This window comes from Bipolaris maydis (genome assembly GCF_028858645.1).
Source record: "Bipolaris maydis strain C4 unplaced genomic scaffold PSV08scaffold_18, whole genome shotgun sequence".
In the NCBI taxonomy this organism is placed as follows: Eukaryota; Fungi; Ascomycota; class Dothideomycetes; order Pleosporales; family Pleosporaceae; genus Bipolaris; species Bipolaris maydis.
Window position 1 is genome coordinate 235,059 of NW_027093874.1, and position 18,991 is coordinate 254,049.

Sequence of the window (18,991 nt, forward strand, 5' to 3'; positions counted from 1 at the left end):
GTCAATCAATGCCTGTCCCAAGACATGCGCGGATGACTAAGCCTGCGAATCACATGCGTGCAATCATATGCATCCTATTGTAGCCTCATCCAAAAGAACATCAGATGAGAACCATGCACACCCATCCAAACATGCGCAACAACGTACCGCCACATACGCCCACCAATCCGGCTATCCGCACGCACACCCCACACGTTCCCGGCTGAAGATCCAGGTTACAGCTTCTTGCCGCCGTCCCTAGTCAATGCATGAGCCGTCCCAACCGTGCTTCTTCACGTCATGCCGACTTTTGATTGTTGCCATGGCAACGCCCGTATTTACACATGTACTTACTTAGGTACATATGCCACGTACATGGCCATCCTCACGCGGGCCCTTGTCTCTCAGCCGTCATCCGCATTTCTGTTCAATTGGTGAGAGGCCACTTCGCACCCTCTGCTCTGACGGTCGTGTGCTGAAGTCCCGTCTCCGCTCTCTCTCCCAACAATGGCGGGCCGCTGGCAGCCCTACGCATACGGCTATGGATATGCAAACCAACCGCAATCCATGGCCGACATAGATCCCTCCCAGCCCATCTTTGACCCAAAGGCCATCACCAGGGCTAGCCGCATGCCGCCTTCGCCTCCCAAGAAGAAGCCAACAGGGCCCTTGATTGATTTCAACAAGCACCCCGACAGCTTTCTTGTTCTTCCCTATGGAAATACGAAGGCGAAACCCATGACTGCCAAGACGAAGGTCTTCATCGACATTGCCCGATGGACCCAGGTCGGCTTGAGGATCATCACGCTCTTGGGCGCAGTCGGTGTGTTGTTGTGCGGCATCTTCATCCGCGGTGTACAGGATACCGAAGGGTATATTATGAGAATACCAGTAAGTGTTTGGTCATACTTCACAGATGTTTCACTAACAGGTGCAGCCCGGTGTGGATCTTGTCATCTCATTGTATGCTGTATACCACTTGATCCGTAATCCCAAGAACAGACCAGCAGGAAGCTCTGCTGGCTACCACTTTTTTGCGCTTGTTACGGATGCTGGCTTCGTTCCCTCCTATGTCTTCACAGTCCTGATGGCTCGACGGAACTACGACATGAAGGTTGGAGAGAAGGGTCGCTGGGTCACAATGTTCCCTACCAACGAGGAGACGGAAAAAGTACTTTTTACGACATGGGTCACCGCCATTGCGGTCAGTGCTTTACATCTGATTTCCACCTTCTTGGACATGTACATGGCTCTTGTATTCCGCAAGATTTCCAAACTGCCACCGGACATGAACCCGCTCGAGGACAATCTCACATCACGCAGAAAGACCAAGCACAAGCATAAGAATTCGTCCATTTCGGCTATGGAGCCTCTTACAGCAAAGCAAGAGAAGCATCTCAGCGACCAGACCACACTGTATAGTGGCCGAACCTCGAAAGCCGAGTCATACATCTATTCAGACATTCCCAGTCCTACCAAGAACCAGGTTGCCTTTATGCACACTCGCGCAAAGTCAGAGACAGTCTACTCGCCGCATACGCCTGCGTCAGCTCGTCAGTCTAGAGAACGCTTCTCCATGTACTCACAGCCGCCTTCTGCATATCAATCCCGGAAGAATCTTAACCATCGTGATGACCTTCTTAACGACGAGGACGACAATCAGACTCTAGCGCAACGCAAGTCGATGCTCTCTGGCCAAGGCAATATCAAACGTCACTCGCGTCCTGCCTCTAATGTTACCAGCTCAAGCAAAAACGAGTTTCACACGCCTCGTTCAAGTGGAAACAATGAACAGCAAGAAGCAACTGGCGACCTATCTCTGCAACGGAACTCACAGCAAAGCCTCAAGGCAGATAACTGGTTCGTCTCGGCTGAAGAAGATGATGATAACGACCACGACGACCACGCACCCCAAGCACCCAAGCAATCCATTTTCGCATCCGCAAACGCCAACAAAGGCTACAGCACTGTTACTGCATACGAAGTACTTTCTGACCACGAAGACGACGCCGACGCCGATGCCCGAGAACCAATGATGCCGCAGCCTCTCCGCATGAACCCACCTTCTCCTCCTCCAGCCGACCTGTCCGACGAACAGCAAGGAAGCACGCCTCCCCCAGCATACCCCCAATCCCACGACAACACCCGCCACAGCCTACGCACTGAAGAGCACCTCGACCGCCCCCAGTCGCGCGCCACAACACCCAAAACGCGCCGGTACGGCAACCTGCAAGACGCCACTGCCGGCGTCCGTAGCGCCAACTCGCCTCATTCCACTTCCTCATGGCCAACCAAAGACTCGTCGTTCCGTCGTCAAGCCAACCACTTGCCCAGCGCCACCAAGCAGTACGCAGTCAACGCAGCTGGGCCCCAGAAGGGCCAAGGTAAAGGCAACGGACTCGCGCCCAATGCACCGTTTTCGCTGCACAAGAAGAGCTACACTTCTATCAAGCGCACGGGCGAGGCGAACTCGACACCGGTTAAGCGCCAGTCGCCTCGTGTGATTAGCAGGAGTGGAGTCGATTACACGGGTGCTTTCGCTTTTGATGACGCCGATCTGGGTGTGCCTGGGCGCAGGCGCGATGTTAGTGGCAAGATTGCAGAGGAAGGCCGTGGTGGGCATTGGGGTGCGAGTGGAATCGTGCAGCGCAAGGTCAGTGGTGTTGCTCAGGCCTATTAGAAAGAGCGCCTGGGGGTGTATGAGGCGGCGAGGGGGCGTTTCTGGGAGTTTTGTGCGTTTTGATGGGGGGGTTTTTTTTTACTTTACCCGAACGAAAAGATGAAGTTTTTTTTCTTCTTCTTTCAATCTATGGTTTGTATGAATAACACTGATGCTGGGATGAATATCATGTAGGTATATATGGATGATTGATGGGGAGAGTTTGCTTTGCGAAGCCCTACTAGTTTTCGGGTTTTTTCCATATCCGACTTTTGGGGCATGTGGGAATACATCAGGTACGTGATGCGTTGTATTTTTTTTTTGGATGCAGTAGTAAACGCTCTCGAGTACGAGCAGCGAATAATGACATTTGCGAATTATATTGCCTCTACTACATCATCATCATCATCATCTTGTTCCCCCTCTTCATCATGATCATGACAAAAAGTCCTTGTGTTGCTTAATTGCCTATATTCATACAATCGTTACATTGTCATAATGCTCAAAATAAGACTTTTTTGTATGCACCAAAAAGGCCCAGGCCGCAAGTCCTGCATGAACAATGATAAAAGCAAAAGCCGCCATGACAGAAAAGTAAAAATGCACAAGCGAACATGGAAAGAAGCAAATCAATACACTTCTCCGCCAAGCCGTCCAGAGATTTTGATGACAGGCAAAAGATGCACGCTCCCATATGTATGTTATGCATAGACAGTCAAGTGATGTACATCAATCAGTTCAGAACAAAGACAGCATGCGCAACAACAGCAATCGCGACGCCATTTTCCATGCAATGCAATGCCATCATGATTGGGAACAAAAGTGTTGGAAAAAAAATTAAAGAAAAAAAAGGGAACCGCTGCATGGCGCAGACATGATTGCCAGCTCTATCTAGCTGGATGGGCTGGGTAGGGTCCGTGCTGATGGTGGTGTGGAGGTGCGGGCATAGAAGAATGATGATACACGACGTGTTTATCCTGTGGAGGATAGGCTTCGAACATGACTCGTCGTTGAGGAGCTTCAGTCCTGAGCGGACTTGGCTCTAGAGTGCCCACGGGAAAGCGCTGCGAATTGTTTGGACTGCTCATGAAGAGCAACGTATCGACCGCGTCCTTTTCTGCCTGTTGACTAGGCATACGAAGGATTCCTGCTCTGGGTGTTGCTGGCGATCGCATGTCCCCACTCAAGTCACTGTAGTGTTTTCTTTGGCCGGTTGCTAGAAGAGGAGGGGGAATATGTGAGACTGTAGAGCGGCGTCTTCGTGAGCTCTGGAATGTGGGGGCTGGAGCAAGGCTATGGCCATGGCTAGGCCCGTGACCGTGGTGGGCACCAGTAATGGAGATGAGGTTTGCGGCAGCATGCATTGCAGGACGGGTAGCCGGTGTCCAGTACGCTATAGAGTGTTAGGGAATGCTTTGGACAAAGGGCAAGGAGACTGACGGCCTGGTGTTCCCACATGTGATCGTGTGGGATCAGAGACCGGTGACATGATCATCTGATCGGAGATATCCGAGACGCCACTCGGTCTCCGTCGTCGTTCGCTATCGGCAGGCGAGTCGAATGCTAAGAAATCGCTTCTGCCAGGAGCAGAGTTGGGCGATCCGCGCTGCGATTGACTTTCTTCCAACTCTTCGAGCGACTGTTTCTCCCAGCCGTTTTGGACCTTGACCATGGCGTACGAAAGACGCGTCTTAAGCTGGGCAGATAGCTGCATTCGCGTCAGCATTCAGTAACACGAGCTTGATGCGAGAGGGCGCACCTCTCCAATGCGAGTGCCCGAGTGTGTATCCATGCTCTTGTTTCTCTTGTGGGCGGTCATGGGTCTGGAGGTAGAGGGTGTCGCGAGGGCCACACCGGCGGCCTTGACAGAGCCGTCTGCGCTTCTCTTGGAGCCCTGGGTGGCTGGAGAGCCCAGTGGTTTCGGACTGGGTGCCTTGTCACCAGCGCGCGACTCTTTGGCAGCAGCCGTGTCGACGCGCGGTGCGGGCCACGCGTCGCCACGAGGAGATTGGGGCGGGTGTTTAAGCATTGGGGCGGGTGTGTCGGTAGGTTTGGTGTGGCTCTCAGCATTGGCCGACGAAGGGGCGGTACTCTCGGCCTCTGTAGTCGTGGAAGTTGAGAGAGTGCTGGACGAGGAAGCCAGAGCGGGAGCGGAAAAGGTGCTGGACTGGGCCGAGTGGAGTGTTTCTTGCGAAGCCGGCATGTCTGACTGGTGCGGACTAGCAATAGATGGTGTAGGGGCAGAATCGGGGGCCTCTAGTGGCGCAATGGACATGTGAGAAGCACGGTAAGGGGCAGGTGGGCTTGGGGGATGTCAAGACTTACGATGAGGCATCATGGGCGGACGGCGGGGTAGGAGAAACAGTAGGAGCAGGAATAAACAGTACGGGTGGCAGCTAGCAATTGGAAACAAGCGATGGGAAGGGCGTCAGGAATGCAATGGCTGGACAAGACGGGCGATGCGGTGCAAAGGCGAGGCGAGGACAGGGCGGCAGTGCGAGTGGGTGGTGGAGCGGGAGTCGTGGTGGTGGGAGACGTGAGTGTGCTTTACGCGGTAGAACGCGATGGCCCGCCAGATGCTTAGTCGGCTCGCAGCCCGTGGGGAAGCCGCAGCGAGGATGGTGGCCGACACAGAATCCGTCGAGAAACAAGGCCGGGGGATGTGCGAGGCTTCAGGGCGCGTTCGGTGCAGACCGTCGGCGCAAAACGGGCGGCTCTGTCGTGGGCTGTCGACTGGGTGAAGCCGCGCGAGAGGCTTTCGAACGCACGCGTGGGACGCATTTTGGGAATAGCGCATTGCCACACGCTGCACTAATGGGCAAAGCACGTATTAATAGGCGGTAAAAGCGCATGCGCCCGACGCTGCCGAACGGCTGGTCTTAGCAGAGTTTTCGGGGTAGGCCTGCCATGCATGTGTGCAGACGGATCCTGTCGTGTTTGGTGGCTGCGTGTTTGCTTTTCCGTCGTTGCGACATGTATCCATCCACACCAGATGCCCAGGCTGCAAGTCACCTGCCACTGCTCCCATAACGTAAGCTTTCGATGGCGCGTGTTGGCACCGTCATCGCACTGCAAAAGCGCGGTATCAACTGCTCCGCTTGCTCGGTACCCGTCCACTTCCCAAGGCTGGACTGCAGGCCGGACACGCCCATAGGACAGAAAAATACACACCACCTGACATCCTCGGTCACAACAAAACAGCGGGTTGCAGTCAACAAGAAGAATTATGCAGGTTAAATGACACGCCGTGGTGAATTCAACAAAAGAACAAGCGTGCAGAGAAAAGGTGTGCGTATCATCATTCCGGTCGTAACACCAGCAAACATTGCCTACTCGACTCCATATCTACATCCAAACTCCTACTACGAGCTGCGGTTGTAGTAGTCCCATTTGGGCAGCTTCATCGTGCCATGCTCGTCCAGATGCCTGTGCATATCGAAGCTGTTCCACAGCAGGTGAGGCTCATGGCCCCATCCTTTCCTCAGACACTCAAACTCCGCCTTGTTGAAGTAGTCCTCCAAAATAGGAACGTAGTCCGGGTGCGCGCACTTCTTAATGATAACCCGGGCACGCTCCCTGGGCGACAGTCCGCGCACATCAGCTAGCCCTTGCTCCGTCACAACAACGTCGAGGTCATGCTCCGTCTGGTCAATGTGAGTGCACATGGGCACGATGCAAGACACGCCCGTAGGGTCCGTCTTCGAAGGGCGTGTCGAAGGTGTATGCATAATCGAATACTTGGCAGAACGCAGGAAATCGGCAGAGCCTCCAAGACCGTTGAGCATCCGGCTACCCATGACGCACGTAGAGTTGGCGTGTGCGTAAATATCCACCTCTACAGGCGTGTTCATGCCAATGACACCGAGACGTCGGATAATCTCGGGGCTGTTGGATACTTGCTGTGAGCGCAGCAAAAGCTTGGGCGCATACTGCTCCCAGCCCTTGTAGAAGCGGTCGAAGCCGTCGGGCGAGAAACGGATTGATGTGGCCGTTGCAAAGTCGAGGTTTCCAGAATCAAAGAGGTCCAGGAAAGAGTCTTGGAGAACCTCCGTCCATACCTTGAGGTTCTTGAAGTTTGCACCGCCAGACTACACATGTTAGCCCACCAAATACCAAGCAAGCTATGTGAGAAGAAGAAGAAGAAGAAGAAGAAGAAAAACCTACAGCAAGACCACCCACGACGGCGTTGGCAATGTTTCCAATGCCCGACTGCAGAGGCAATAGGTTCTCCGGTAGGCGGCCATGGCTGACCTCATGCTTCAAAAACTCAATCAGGTTCGCGGCAATGGCCCTTGAGGTTTCATCCTCGGCAGCATTGGGCTGTGTCTGATCTGGGTAGTCGCTCTCCACAATCGCAACCACCTTTTCGGGGTCAACAGGGATGTGCGGTGTGCCAATGCGGTCCTCAGGAGACATGATCAAGTAAGGCTTGCGACGTGGTGGGAGGTCAGTCATAGTAATGTCATGTAGACCCTCAAACGAAGGGGCGGCAGTGTTGACTTCAATGATAATCTTGTCGGCCATCTGGACAAGCTCGGGCGATGCGCCTACACTGGCGCCAGGAATAATGCCACCATCCTCAGTAATTGCAGACGCTTCAACAATAGTTACGTCCAGCTTATTTTGAGGTTTGTTCAGTGTGTAAAAGCTTGTCCAGTTAATAATGTCCATTCTTCAGCTGGTCTTGCATTCATCTACTTACCCGTACATCAGATCGACAGGAAACATACTCAAATGTTTGTCGAAGAACTTGATGTTACCATTGTTGATTCCTTTGGCGATTTCCTTGCCTACTTGATGCGGAGACCGGCGCTCAATCATGTTGAGTCGCGCCCATCGATTCTCTGTTTCGGCGCCTGACGAAGCGCCGACGAAGAGGTTGTACTTCATCTGGCCCTGAAGATTGTTCTTCTCAACATGGTCTGCCAGCGCCGTGGGGATTTTCCTGCAATCATGTTAATCGGCGGAACGAGTAGTACCAAAATCGAAGCATGCATCCACGATAACACGTATTCAAAAGCAATCATAGCCAGGACCAGTCTCATGAGCCCTCCTGACTAGCCACCATGACATGACCCCATGCACAGGTGGAATTGTGGGGTCGGAGTTAGCTCGGCTTTCGTCACTTGCCAAACTTCCGTTCCCCCTCGGAACTACGGGTATGTGTTTATGGACTCCCAACACGATACCCAAGTTTCTGATGTTTCTCAAGGGATTGAGACCATTCGCCATATGACCGCTCGTGTAACTGGGCAAAAGGATAAACACACTTACTTTGGGTATCCCACGCCTGTGAAGCCACTCCAACCAATGTATGCTCCATTGGGAAAGTGGTGTAGTAAATCCTCTGCTTTGGCAAGCTTCTTGAGATAACTCGGTCTCCGAACTCGACTCTTCAATGCTGCTGAGACGGACATATTGGACCTTGTGCTTTGAGTTCAGGTGTGGTGACGATCCTAGGATTACGTAGTAGTAGAGCTTATCGATAAAGCCTTTGAAGTAGTCTGAAAAGCAAACAGCTCAGCGTGAGCAACAAGATAAAAGATGAGAGAGAGTGGAGAGTGGAGAGGAGCCGCGACGGGCGAAACTTGAATCAAAAGCTCTGGGGGAGTCTGAGAATTTAAACTATGCAAAGGCCAAGACTAAACTCCTTTTGAGCAGCACTGGCGTAGAGGGTTGCTGTGGGCTGATGCTCATCGACCCACTCAAGCATGACGTCTGCCGTAAGCCCCCGGTCCAGGGAGAGGGGCGCATGCAAAGATTCCAAACGATTGGAGGAGAGGCTGCATATTATGCATGATGTGCAGCTTCGCAGGACCAGATAAGTACAGCAAGTGGTGAGTACCCTTCGGGCTTAGAGTACGTTGACTGGTAAAAGTACGGCGAGGTTGTGGTCTTAGTAGCGTTCATGCTTACTATGAGCCAGTCGGAGGTACAATACGTGACACAGGAGACCACTGGCTCCAATCCTTTAATCATATTTAAAAACCAACCCAGCGATCCTGCGCTTCATAGGCTAATCAGGTCCGACCGAAATGCTCAGTCACCTTTATTCAGACAAACTAATTATTGGTACCTCACCTGAACAGATTTCCATACTAAAGCTCCATAACATCTTGCACATCTCCAGTCAAACCAACCTGCTTCGTGCCTCGAGGAGAGAAGTAAGTCTTAAAGACGTCCTTCAAAACCTTGTCGCTCAGCTTCATATGTCCGCCTTTGGTGGTCTTGAAGTGCAGACCACCCTTTTGATCCAGCTTCTTCAATCCAATCCAGTCCTCTTTGTAAATGTCACGATCCCTCAGCTCTGTTACCTCGTTGTTGGTAAGGTTTGTGTATGCAAACCAGCCGCTCTCCTTGGGTATGACTGTCGTGTCGTCCTCGAACACGTACATGACGAAGTTGTCCAGTGCTGCAAGATTTTCTGCATACGTCGGGTTTTTCAGCGGTCTCTCGTTGTTGATGTCTGCAAGGAAATTCGACGCCTCGAGGTATTCGTCGGTCGGCTCGCCGGTGGTTTCGTTTGTGGCTTTGAAGTACTGCGCTGGAACAAGATGTCCCTGAACCCAGGAGCCCCACGTGTTTGCCTTCAGTAATCCAATATATCCTTTGCATAACCAATCACCGTCTTTGCAGATTTGGTACTTTGCAATACCATTATGTTGGCTTCCAAATGTCACCAGATTCTTGATGTTGATGCGATCTCCGCATCTTTCTACCAAGCCTCGAAGAAACTGTCCACCTTGTGAGAAGCCCATCGCGTTGAGGCCTGGCGCTTGCGATAAGACCTCATGTTCCAAGATGTCGTCGCAAACTTGAGCAATCTGCTCAGTCACATTGCCCAAAAACGTCGCAGTCCGGTCGCTTCCAGGATCTTCGTCGAGTCGGATGTAATAGACATAAGTGCCCGGAACTGTCTCGTTTGCGAGTTCGCCGACGCTTTGCAGACCATCTGCAGCATAGTTGTCGCCCAGGCCGTGCCAGATAAGCAATGGCAAGGGCTTAGATTCGCTATTCACAGAAGATAGCGCTAAGGCTCGCGCCACTAGAAGTAAGGTGGAGATAGGGAGTAAGTGCAGCATTGCGAAATGTGTGAGAGGAGAAGTATCGTGGCTCCGTGGTTGCGAGGTGTGCGACACCTGAGACGCGTCGGATGACGTCTGCATCCAGCCGAGGCCGCTTCAGCCGGAAAGGGTCAAAGCGTATACTACCACAGCTCATCATGCAGTCACTCTATACGCTTTCCAAGCGACTGACTCTGAACGGATTTTTAACGCGTCCCAGTGCAAACGAGAATCAGTGACATAGTATATTCTTGAAATATCACAGTTATGTCTACAAAGTACTAAAGAAATGTACATGATATTTGTTGCTACTTTGATCAACACAACCTTGTTCCATGTGACACAAAAATAATTAATTGTCTTCAGCTTTGACAAAAGGGAATTCTTGAGCTACGCATTCCTGAAATAGGATATCAAAAAGAAGATTAATGGAGTAACTCGACTGTCTTATTGCTTTGCCAACTATTGAGAGTTGAAATTCTTAAGTAGGATGCTCTGCTTGAGGAACTTATCATGTATTGATAGTTGTATTCTATTGAATGACCTAAGAACACCGAGCTTGATTGGTTCCAGCAATAGGAGAGCAGCCATTCCTGTTCTTGCTACATACGGTAGTCTAACTTATTAAGTTCGTCATCAAACTGCAGGTATAAATAATTCACTTACAGAAAGGCAATACAAGTCTGTTGATGAGTCCTGGTCACTGTATCGACATAGCCCATACAGCGTGAACATCCCTGAAGGACTAGGACAAAACTGTTATAAGATTAATTGGATACAACACACTATGTAAGATAGAATAACGTACCCAGGTAGTCACAGAAGTACAAAAAGAGGTGTCAACGCAAGGGTAATATGAAGCTTCATTTTTGTTATCTGGATATCCTCTGGTTATATCTCCGGAATTGTATGCTGAGAAAATAATAGAAGAGGTGGCTAGAAACGTACTCTAGTGCGTGCTCTTGCACACTAATATATCTTGCAAGAACATAAACTTGACTAAGACAAAGTTGCAACCGCGATATTTGCCGACAGGTGGAGATATACTGCGGTCTGACACATCAAGCCGAACATGCAGGGGTCTCTACCAGGTGTATTGGGACTATTTTGCTGCCAGCTCACAATACACTAGTCTTAATTTGTTATTATTTCACTGCGTGATAGCTATTCAATGATATAATGATAGAGAGGCGCTTGCGGTTAAGATAACAGACAAACCTAGCATTCATTACTTTGATAAAGACACCCCATGTTCCGCCATATGTGGCAGACCGCCGTATGCACATAATATAAAGAATGTAATCTCGAGGTCGTGATGTAGCGCTGGTCATGTGTCGAAGTGGAGCTGAGGTTGAATTGATCCTTGTAACCTGACATGAAATTTTGAAACTTACCTGGTCAATGTGCTCCTAACTTCATATACACGGAAGTGAGCTTACATGTGACACCAGCCCTAGCTAACAGGCTCCAGGCAATCTGTTGAGATTAGGAGAAGACTAAGTCACAAACCATGGGGCTGGGAAATGTGATATCTTTCAAAATGCGTCATCTCTGTAATCGTATATTTGATCGTTGCCACACATACCAACGTCCATCTAACCGGATCTGCGGCCAGAAATCTTAGTACAACCGATAATACCACCGAGGACTGGTCCCAGAATCAGCCCCACTGAGCATAACCCTGTAACAGACTGAACTGTCACGATACTCTGAACTGAGATCCATGAAGGCCAACCTTCGAGCCAGAGAAGACACGGTCACGTGCACAGAGTATATAGTTCGTACCTTGGATATTTCATTAAGGATTCGTGTCAATTTACCTTGGCCGATATACTTTATGCCTATCTGAGGAGAATTTCACAGGAATACTCCTTGGTGGAGCTTCTCTATATAATCTGCTTTGCGCACCCCACGGTTCTCCAAAAAAGGAAATCCGCAACGTAGATAGAGTGATGGCGCTTTACTGAATACGTATAATCTCGTTGCACCCAACATTGATTTTGCGACAACGTTCCTTGAACGTGATCCATGGCTGCGATACTGTAACTTAAACAAATGAGTTAGCAGCCATATAGAAAGTGCTTGAGTGAGCTACCTTACTCAAGTACGCCAGCGCATGTCACGTGACTAGATCTTTGCAATAAGAAAATAAGGCCAACGCCGGAAGTATATTCCTTCGGACGCTGTCCAGTACTTTGCATGCAGCGTCGCATGAATATATGCATATACAAAAAACCAAGACAAATACTAACAGTGCACAGAAGGAAAAGCATGGATCGACTGTCCCTGTATTTGCCCCGCTGCGACGACCCTTGGCAAAATGTAGGGTCAACCCTGTCGTGTTTTTTTCGGGTTGGGGCGTGCAGAAAGTTGCTGGTTCATGGTCTGTGCACAACATCCGCCAAGCCTTCTCGCAAAAAGTTCAGCCAAATTTCCAGCACAATTCCTAGCACAACCATACAGCATCACAATGGCGAAATCAACAGCTGTGACTAAGAAGATCGAGAAGGCGACCGAGGCGCCCCTCACTACAAAACCCGCGAATGGCACACCCTACCAGCTGGACCCGGCGCAAGTCGAGCGCGCGGCGAAAGCGCTCGTTGCGCACATGAAGAAGCATGTGGAAGAGAAGCAGGAGAAAGCACCAACAAAGAGCTTGGCTGCTGATGAGGATGATGCTGAGGAGGTTGATGAGCCCATCTTTCTCAGTCTTTCGACAAAAAAGCAGATTGCCAATACGAAGAGCATGAAGCCTGTCGCCATGTAGGGTCGCACATCTTGTACAGCATAGAGCACAACTGATAGTACCCACAGCAAGCTCCCTCACCCTATCATTGCCAGCGACGTTCGGGTGTGCATTTTCACCAAAGACCCGCAAAGAGCATACAAGGATCTCGTAGCATCCGATGCCTTCCCTGCCGCACTCCGCGCAAAGGTACAGCGCGTCCTCGGCGTAGAAAAGCTCAAGAAGCGATACAAGGCATTTGAACAGAAGCGTGCACTGCTTGCAGAGTATGATGTCTTCTTGGTCGACGATCGTGTTATCAAGATTGTGGCAGAGTTTTTGGGCAAGGTTTTCTACAAAAGCAAGTCGAAGCGGCCAATTCCTATCCGCCTCACCGCTGGCGCACACATCGACAAGAGCGCAAAGAAGGATTCCAAGGAATCAAAGGATGTGGTAGGAACACCTCAGGGTGTAGCAAAAGAAATCGAATTCGCTCTGAACTCGACTTACCTGAGCATGAGCCCATCGGCGAACACCTCGATCAAGGTCGCCAACCTCTCCATGACGCCACAACAAATTGCCGAGAACACCGCCGCGGTGGTATCTGAGGTTGTGAGCAAGCACGTCGGTCAGGGTTGGCGCAACATCCGTGGTCTCCATGTCAAGGGCCCAGCGACAAAAGCACTGCCCATCTGGCTTGCCGAAGAGCTGTGGGTGGAGGACAGCCAGGTTCGGGACGGACCATACCAAGGCACAATCACAGAGGGCACTGCCAAAGGAAAGTCGGCAGAACGCAAGCGAAAGTGGGACGAGTGGGAAGAGGAGCTGTTGGACGACGACGTGTTTGCGGCGAAACAAGCCAGGAGGGAGGCCAAGAAAAACAAGAAGTCTGAGAAGAAGAGCTCAATCAGTAAAGAGAAGAGGAAGGCGTTGAAGCAAGACGTGCTCAAGTCGGTACAGACGCCTCTGATTGCTAGTTAAGTTGTGTTCTAAGCATCGCTGCATGATACGGCGCATCTGGTGTTGGCGTTCAGGAGTCCAAAAGATGAACATTTATGTAATGGTATAACTTGGGCGCTCCTGAACAAAGATGGAATGGTTCCGCCCAAGTGAAGAGAAAAACAGTTGTGTGGCAATCAATACAGGCAATGCAAAAGTAAGGACGTCTGTAGTCAAAGTGAAGCTGTAGGGTCAAAGGATGCAAGCACCTGTGTAGACGCCTTGTATGATGAGCTCCGCCGCTTGATTATCTCTGGCCACATGGTATTTAACACACCAGCCATTCTAGACTTGTGATACAAATGAACTGCAATCAGTGTCGTCGCTGTAATAGTTGTTTGCTACATTGCTGTTGTTGTTGTTGAAATGGTCAATGGCGAAAGTCAGTTGAAGAGGAGCAATTCGCTGACAACGTCACCCTTGGAATACGCCAGGTACTTCAGAGCAAAACTATATACAAGTGTGTCTAGGTACATGTTTACGTAGGCTGAGTTAGATAGTCGAGGAAACCAAGCAAATCAAGAGTGTAGGACAGATTACCCGACTATGTGGAGAAGCCGAGGCGCTAGTACTAATTAGGAAGTGAAATTGATGGCACGTGCTTGCTATAGGGGAGTAATTGTATGATTTTCGTAATTGGCCCGGTAACAGTGATTTTTGTTCAGTCTCGTCTCGTAGTCGTCGTCTTCTTCTTCTTCAAAGGAGCCTCGATTAACCAAGCGATCTGCAAGGCACTCCCCTCAATTGGAAGAGGGGGGCTTACATGCTTCTAGATTGACTGATTCGCAGACACGGGGGCTCACGTTACCGAAGGATCGCTCGAATCCGGCTACCTTGATTGACTGATTTGAGCCGAGACGCTGCCACCGTGCACTCTCGCCTGGCCACCACCATTTCCACTGAACGCGTCTCTGCTCCACTTTGGGCGTGCAAGCGTTTGCAGTCGCGTTTAGTTGCGTCAAATGCTGCACAGAGTTTTTTCTTTTACCTGCATGTCGATCGCGTGCGTGTTGGTGCCTGCGCAAGGACCACGGCCTCTCTGCTGTAGTGAGCATGAAGTGTCTGATTTTTCGTTTCGTTGCGTTGCAGCAATTGTGTGCGTGTCAAATGTCCCGGCAGGCGTGCTTCGCATGCTGTAATTGTGGAGTGACAAGTGGGATGGCGCTCCGGCACAGAGGCAAACCAAGTTGTAGAGACATTCGCGAGGCCGTTGTACATGCACCCGTACATGCGCATATATATACCTCTCTGTGGCACAATTCGGTAGCAACCAAGTGCTGCAAACGTACAGAAGAGAAGACGAATTGCTCTCTGCCTTTGGCAACACGATGCACGAGGCATATTGCGAGGCTGGGGGCTGGTGCTGAACGTGGCCCGAGCTTTAGGTAGTCGCGACTTGCACCATTCTCCGCGTTACTGCTTAGTCTCGTCATTGCATGGCTTTTCTCCTCTCTTCATAACCGGCTCGTTTTTCTCTTTCACACAGACTCCCTCGAGCCTACCGTTGCGTCTTCGACAGCCCCTTCTGCATCCGCCGTCACCACCCCCTCTCGGCTGTCACGCCTCCGACTAGTCACGTCTATATTGCCCCCATATAGGCGTTGACACGCTGTCTCGCGTTCCAGGAGCTGAGCAGACGACATGGACGCCTCCCCCAGCAAAGTGCTCGCACAGTCTCCCTTGCAGTCGACTGAATTGCAGCCGGAGCGGGTGAGAAAGGCCACGCCGACCCTTCTTCCGGCCTTCGGCGAGGACGGGCCCTTCTCCTCATCACCCTTCCCACGCCCATCACCCACCAAACGCAAGTTTGACCAGGACTCGCCGACCTTCCCCAAGCAGCTCAAGTACTACCCAACTCCACAGCCTACCTCGTCAACCAACATCATTTCGTCGTCGCCCCGCCATGCCCGGCCGGGTCTGGAACGCACCTTCTCGGCTCTCTCCGAGCGGACCCCTCTTGGTGCTGTACCCACTGTAGACCTTCCAGCAGATGGCGAAATCCTGCGTATGGGCCGAAGCTCCAACACGTCCGACTACCAGCTCTCTACCAACCGTCTCATCTCGCGTGTCCACGTGCAAGCCGCCTACCACGCGCCAAGCACACTATACCCACAGGGCTACATTGAGGTTGAGTGCCTGGGTTGGAATGGAGCAAAGATTCACTGCAAGGGCCGCATCTTTGAGCTAAGCAAGGGTGACACATACATGTCCGAGAACCCGGAAACGGCAATCATGTTGGATGTACAAGACACCCGTGTCATGATCGCTTGGCCGTCTGTCCCCGCTTCTAAAATGTCGTGGGAATCGGAAGAAGAGGGCATGCCCACGCCCACCCGTCGTCGTGCCCCCGAAAACTTCAACTCCAGCCCTCCTCTAGCTCCACGCTCGCCTGTATCGCAGAGCCCTATCCGTCGCCCCAACTTTGCTGCCATCGGCACTAACAGCCTGCCCGGACAGGTCCAGGTATTCGAAGATGTTGATGTCGACCAACGTAGCCCTAGTATCGATACTCCTAATTCTGCAGACCAAACCTTTATCCGGCCTTCTCTTCCAAACCCAAAGGCCGGGCGTGATGCAGGCACTACTGTCGATCCCAAAGCGAGTGTTAATTACGCAGCTGACGACTTCTCGGACAACGACGAAGAAAACGACCCCGTGGTACACTCTTTTGGTCCGTTTGGCCAGAACCTTATTAGCGGTCTCGAGTCGTTCAACGCAGTCACGCCTTTACAACCCAACAACCCACGGATGCGTGCACCGTTGATATCGCCTTCTCCCAAACGTCGCTGTGCAGAGCCCATCCGCTACAAGGAGTCTCCCATTAGGAACCACGTCATCAATCAGCTGGCATTCTCTCGTATTCATTCCCAGCCTTTATCTGCCATTCACAGCAACCTTCCGGCCGAGTTGAAGGCTTGCATTACAAAGAACACTGAAGACAAAGACGCGGAGGGCGGTGTAGTAACACCTCTACCTCAGCTAACGGCACAAGATCTTAAGAAGATCCTGGATGACACACCTTGCGTCGGTGAAATTCCTCGTGCTGGAAAGGACGCTGCCGGTCAGCCCCTCGAAAATGAATTCTACTACGTTCCCGAGATGGATACCAACCAGATGAGGCGAGAGACTATTACCGCCGGCACTCGTAGCACTGGTCTGCGATCCGTCAGAAAGACACACAAGGTATGGACTAGTCTCACACGTGTGCTTGGATGCTGTCATTGAATTAGTGGCTAACTGATTATAGCAATACTACTGGAAAAAGCCTCGTGCCTAAAGTGCTCGCCATTACGACCGCTTGTTTCTCAATATTTCATGACGTACTCACCAGTCATCTATCCCCACTTCTTGTGCTTTTGTGGCGCCGATCCCTGTCATCATCATGTAAACCCGAATGTTCCGGGGAGACATAATGGACACCATACGCACTTACGCTGCCCATAACATTTTTAAACTTCATACTTGTTTTAGTAAACTGCATAGCGAGGCGTTACGATACCATTTTACCCGCTCTTCCCGTTGTATGTCGGAGTCTTTGAGTTTGTTTACCCATCCCCCTTTTCTTGTTTGACATGCATCGTCCTCTCTCCCTGCAATCTGACGATCATGTTGATTATTTGTTGGTGGTTTCACGGCGGATAAAATCAGATGTGTTCAACACCAGTATACCTTTTTTCCCTTTTTTTTTCTCCATATCTACAACATGTTTTTCATCCTCGCGATCGGTCAGGAGCTCTTTGGTGTGGGTTGTTATCTCTCATGACAGATTGGAGTGTACATCTGTCAATACACACGACTACACAAGCTATGACAGGTATGCTTAGAATGAGGGGCAAATTCGTTTTTTTTCCTGCTGGCTGAGTGCTTTTGTTTTCTTGTTTTCTTGTTTTTGTTTTGCTCTCCCAACGTTCCAGGGCCCCGCCTTTTTCTGGGGTTTTCTTTCATCCTTTTGCATGAGTACTTTTTTTTGTTTTTTATCTCTCTCTTCTCTGTTTGAGTGTGTAAGAGTTCTTTGTTTGCCATGTCGTTTAGTACAGTACGAGCAGATTATCAGTTGCAAAAAAAAAATGGATAGTTTTGTCGGCCCCTACTATGTTAGCTAGATTTGTTACCTCGTTTGTGTAGCAAAGCTGTGCAAACATTAAATCCATTTTAATTGTGATTTCCATTCCTCTCACGACTCTTTGCATCTCATGTTCATCGGTACATCCCTCCACAACCACACTATCGCTTAGTACTCAGCTCCTCATTAGTCCTCTTTTTAGTCCCTCTACTACATTGGCCATGACTGCACAGCAGCAAAATTAATAACATGCGTCACGCTGATGCTTGCCTGGACAGATTGCACACTTCCAACGTCAGGTTTTGTGAAATCTCAATCAATGACGTAATCAGTGAGCGAGCATTACACGTCTTCACGTGACCTTAATGGCATCCAGCCAAACGATGCACTGGTGCAATCATCGCGTTGAATGAGTTCCAGGGACATGCCGAGGGGACGGAAAGATTCGAAGCTGTTGGGTGGGTGTTTGAATTTGATCGATTTCACTCTACATGCCCAGTTCCCTTAGTCCAGTCTCACATCCGAGATAAGACCAGCACGCCGCCACGGAGGGTGGCAAGTGCCGCGAAAGTAGTAGTGACCTTGCCCTCATATCCATCGCATGCAATCGTTGCAATTCGTTTCCACCGTGCCCGATACTCTCTTCGCCAGACGCCAATATAAGCGAATCGTCTATTTGAGCTTCTTCTTGGGGCGGAGCTGGTTGGTGTGACCGCACTTCTTCTTGCGCTGTGGGTCGTTAGCCGAGTTGTCCCACGTTAAATATAGGATCCTCAAAGAAGACGAGGCAAACGTACGCAGTTGACAGCCCTCGGTGGTAGACGTGCGTAGCACTTGCGGCAGATCATCTTGTCGCAGTTGTACTTGGAGGCAAGAGCCTTGAGCGAGGGCTCAATGATACCACCACGGAGACGGAGGACCAAGTGGAGTGTTGACTCCTTCTGGATGTTGTAGTCGGCAAGAGTACGGCCATCCTCGAGTTGCTTTCCGGCGAAGATCAAGCGCTGCTGGTCCGGGGGAATGCCCTCCTTGTCCTGGATCTTGGCCTTGACATTGTCTGTCCATGCTTGTCAGTCCAAGTTCCCTTCCAAGCTAACGTCTCTGCGAGCGTTGCATGCGATGCGTTGCGCTGCGGTCGTCTTATCGATCGAGGACATGCGTACCGATGGTGTCAGAGGACTCCACCTCGAGGGTAATTGTCTTGCCCGTCACTATGGAGACATTAGTATAATCGCAGTAAGTATATAGCGATAATGCGACGTACGGGTCTTCACGAAGATCTGCATGTTTGCGGTGTTGCTGGATCTTGGTGTCGAAGTTCGTCGATTGAGCGAGGCGAAGTGGAAGACGAATTGGCAGTGTGGGCGTCCGAGCGTTGGGGTCTAACGTCTCAGAGACTAGCGCTCAGGCTTGCCCCTCACGTGCGCTCTCTTTCATCGGACACCAAGAGGAACACCAACACATGGAATTATCTGCATCTCTAGTTTGAACTTGTTATTTTT

At 50.8% G+C, this 18,991-nt stretch overlaps 6 protein-coding genes across 6 annotated transcripts; 3 read left to right on the forward strand and 3 right to left on the reverse strand.

Annotated features, from left to right (window-relative positions):
- Positions 1–486: 486 nt before the first annotated feature.
- On the forward strand, positions 487–3,131 carry PSV08DRAFT_211952 (uncharacterized protein; the record flags this gene model as incomplete). Its single annotated transcript, XM_014220375.1, has 2 exons — positions 487–870; positions 917–3,131. The coding sequence occupies 2 exons, from the start codon at positions 487–489 to the stop codon at positions 2,657–2,659; spliced, it is 2,127 nt and encodes a 708-aa protein (XP_014075850.1). The 3' UTR covers positions 2,660–3,131.
- Positions 3,097–8,221, reverse strand: PSV08DRAFT_413052 (uncharacterized protein). The gene is made up of 7 exons (XM_014220377.2): positions 7,913–8,221; positions 7,341–7,583; positions 6,803–7,286; positions 6,002–6,726; positions 4,398–4,857; positions 4,079–4,346; positions 3,097–4,031 (listed from the first exon to the last, which is right to left on the reverse strand). The coding sequence occupies exons 1-7, from the start codon at positions 8,053–8,055 to the stop codon at positions 3,526–3,528; spliced, it is 2,829 nt and encodes a 942-aa protein (XP_014075852.2). The 5' UTR covers positions 8,056–8,221; the 3' UTR covers positions 3,097–3,525.
- Positions 8,222–8,541: 320 nt separating this feature from the next.
- On the reverse strand, positions 8,542–9,730 carry PSV08DRAFT_341336 (Alpha/Beta hydrolase protein). The gene has a single exon (XM_014220378.1). The coding sequence runs from the start codon at positions 9,718–9,720 to the stop codon at positions 8,737–8,739; it is 984 nt and encodes a 327-aa protein (XP_014075853.1). The 5' UTR covers positions 9,721–9,730; the 3' UTR covers positions 8,542–8,736.
- Positions 9,731–12,166: 2,436 nt separating this feature from the next.
- On the forward strand, positions 12,167–13,591 carry PSV08DRAFT_21182 (ribosomal protein L1p/L10e family-domain-containing protein). Its single transcript, XM_014220379.2, has 2 exons — positions 12,167–12,465; positions 12,517–13,591. Exons 1-2 carry the CDS (start codon positions 12,173–12,175, stop codon positions 13,406–13,408), a joined length of 1,185 nt encoding a protein of 394 aa, XP_014075854.1. The 5' UTR covers positions 12,167–12,172; the 3' UTR covers positions 13,409–13,591.
- A 1,349-nt stretch (positions 13,592–14,940) lies between these two features.
- On the forward strand, positions 14,941–17,116 carry PSV08DRAFT_366616 (uncharacterized protein). The gene is made up of 2 exons (XM_014220381.2): positions 14,941–16,609; positions 16,674–17,116. Exons 1-2 carry the CDS (start codon positions 15,068–15,070, stop codon positions 16,701–16,703), a joined length of 1,572 nt encoding a protein of 523 aa, XP_014075856.1. The 5' UTR covers positions 14,941–15,067; the 3' UTR covers positions 16,704–17,116.
- Positions 17,117–17,937: 821 nt separating this feature from the next.
- On the reverse strand, positions 17,938–18,775 carry PSV08DRAFT_405926 (ubiquitin-related domain-containing protein; the record flags this gene model as incomplete). Its single annotated transcript, XM_066093725.1, has 4 exons — positions 17,938–18,218; positions 18,287–18,546; positions 18,653–18,700; positions 18,754–18,775. The coding sequence occupies 4 exons, from the start codon at positions 18,773–18,775 to the stop codon at positions 18,162–18,164; spliced, it is 387 nt and encodes a 128-aa protein (XP_065947954.1). The 3' UTR covers positions 17,938–18,161.
- Between the last annotated feature and the right edge of the window lie 216 nt (positions 18,776–18,991).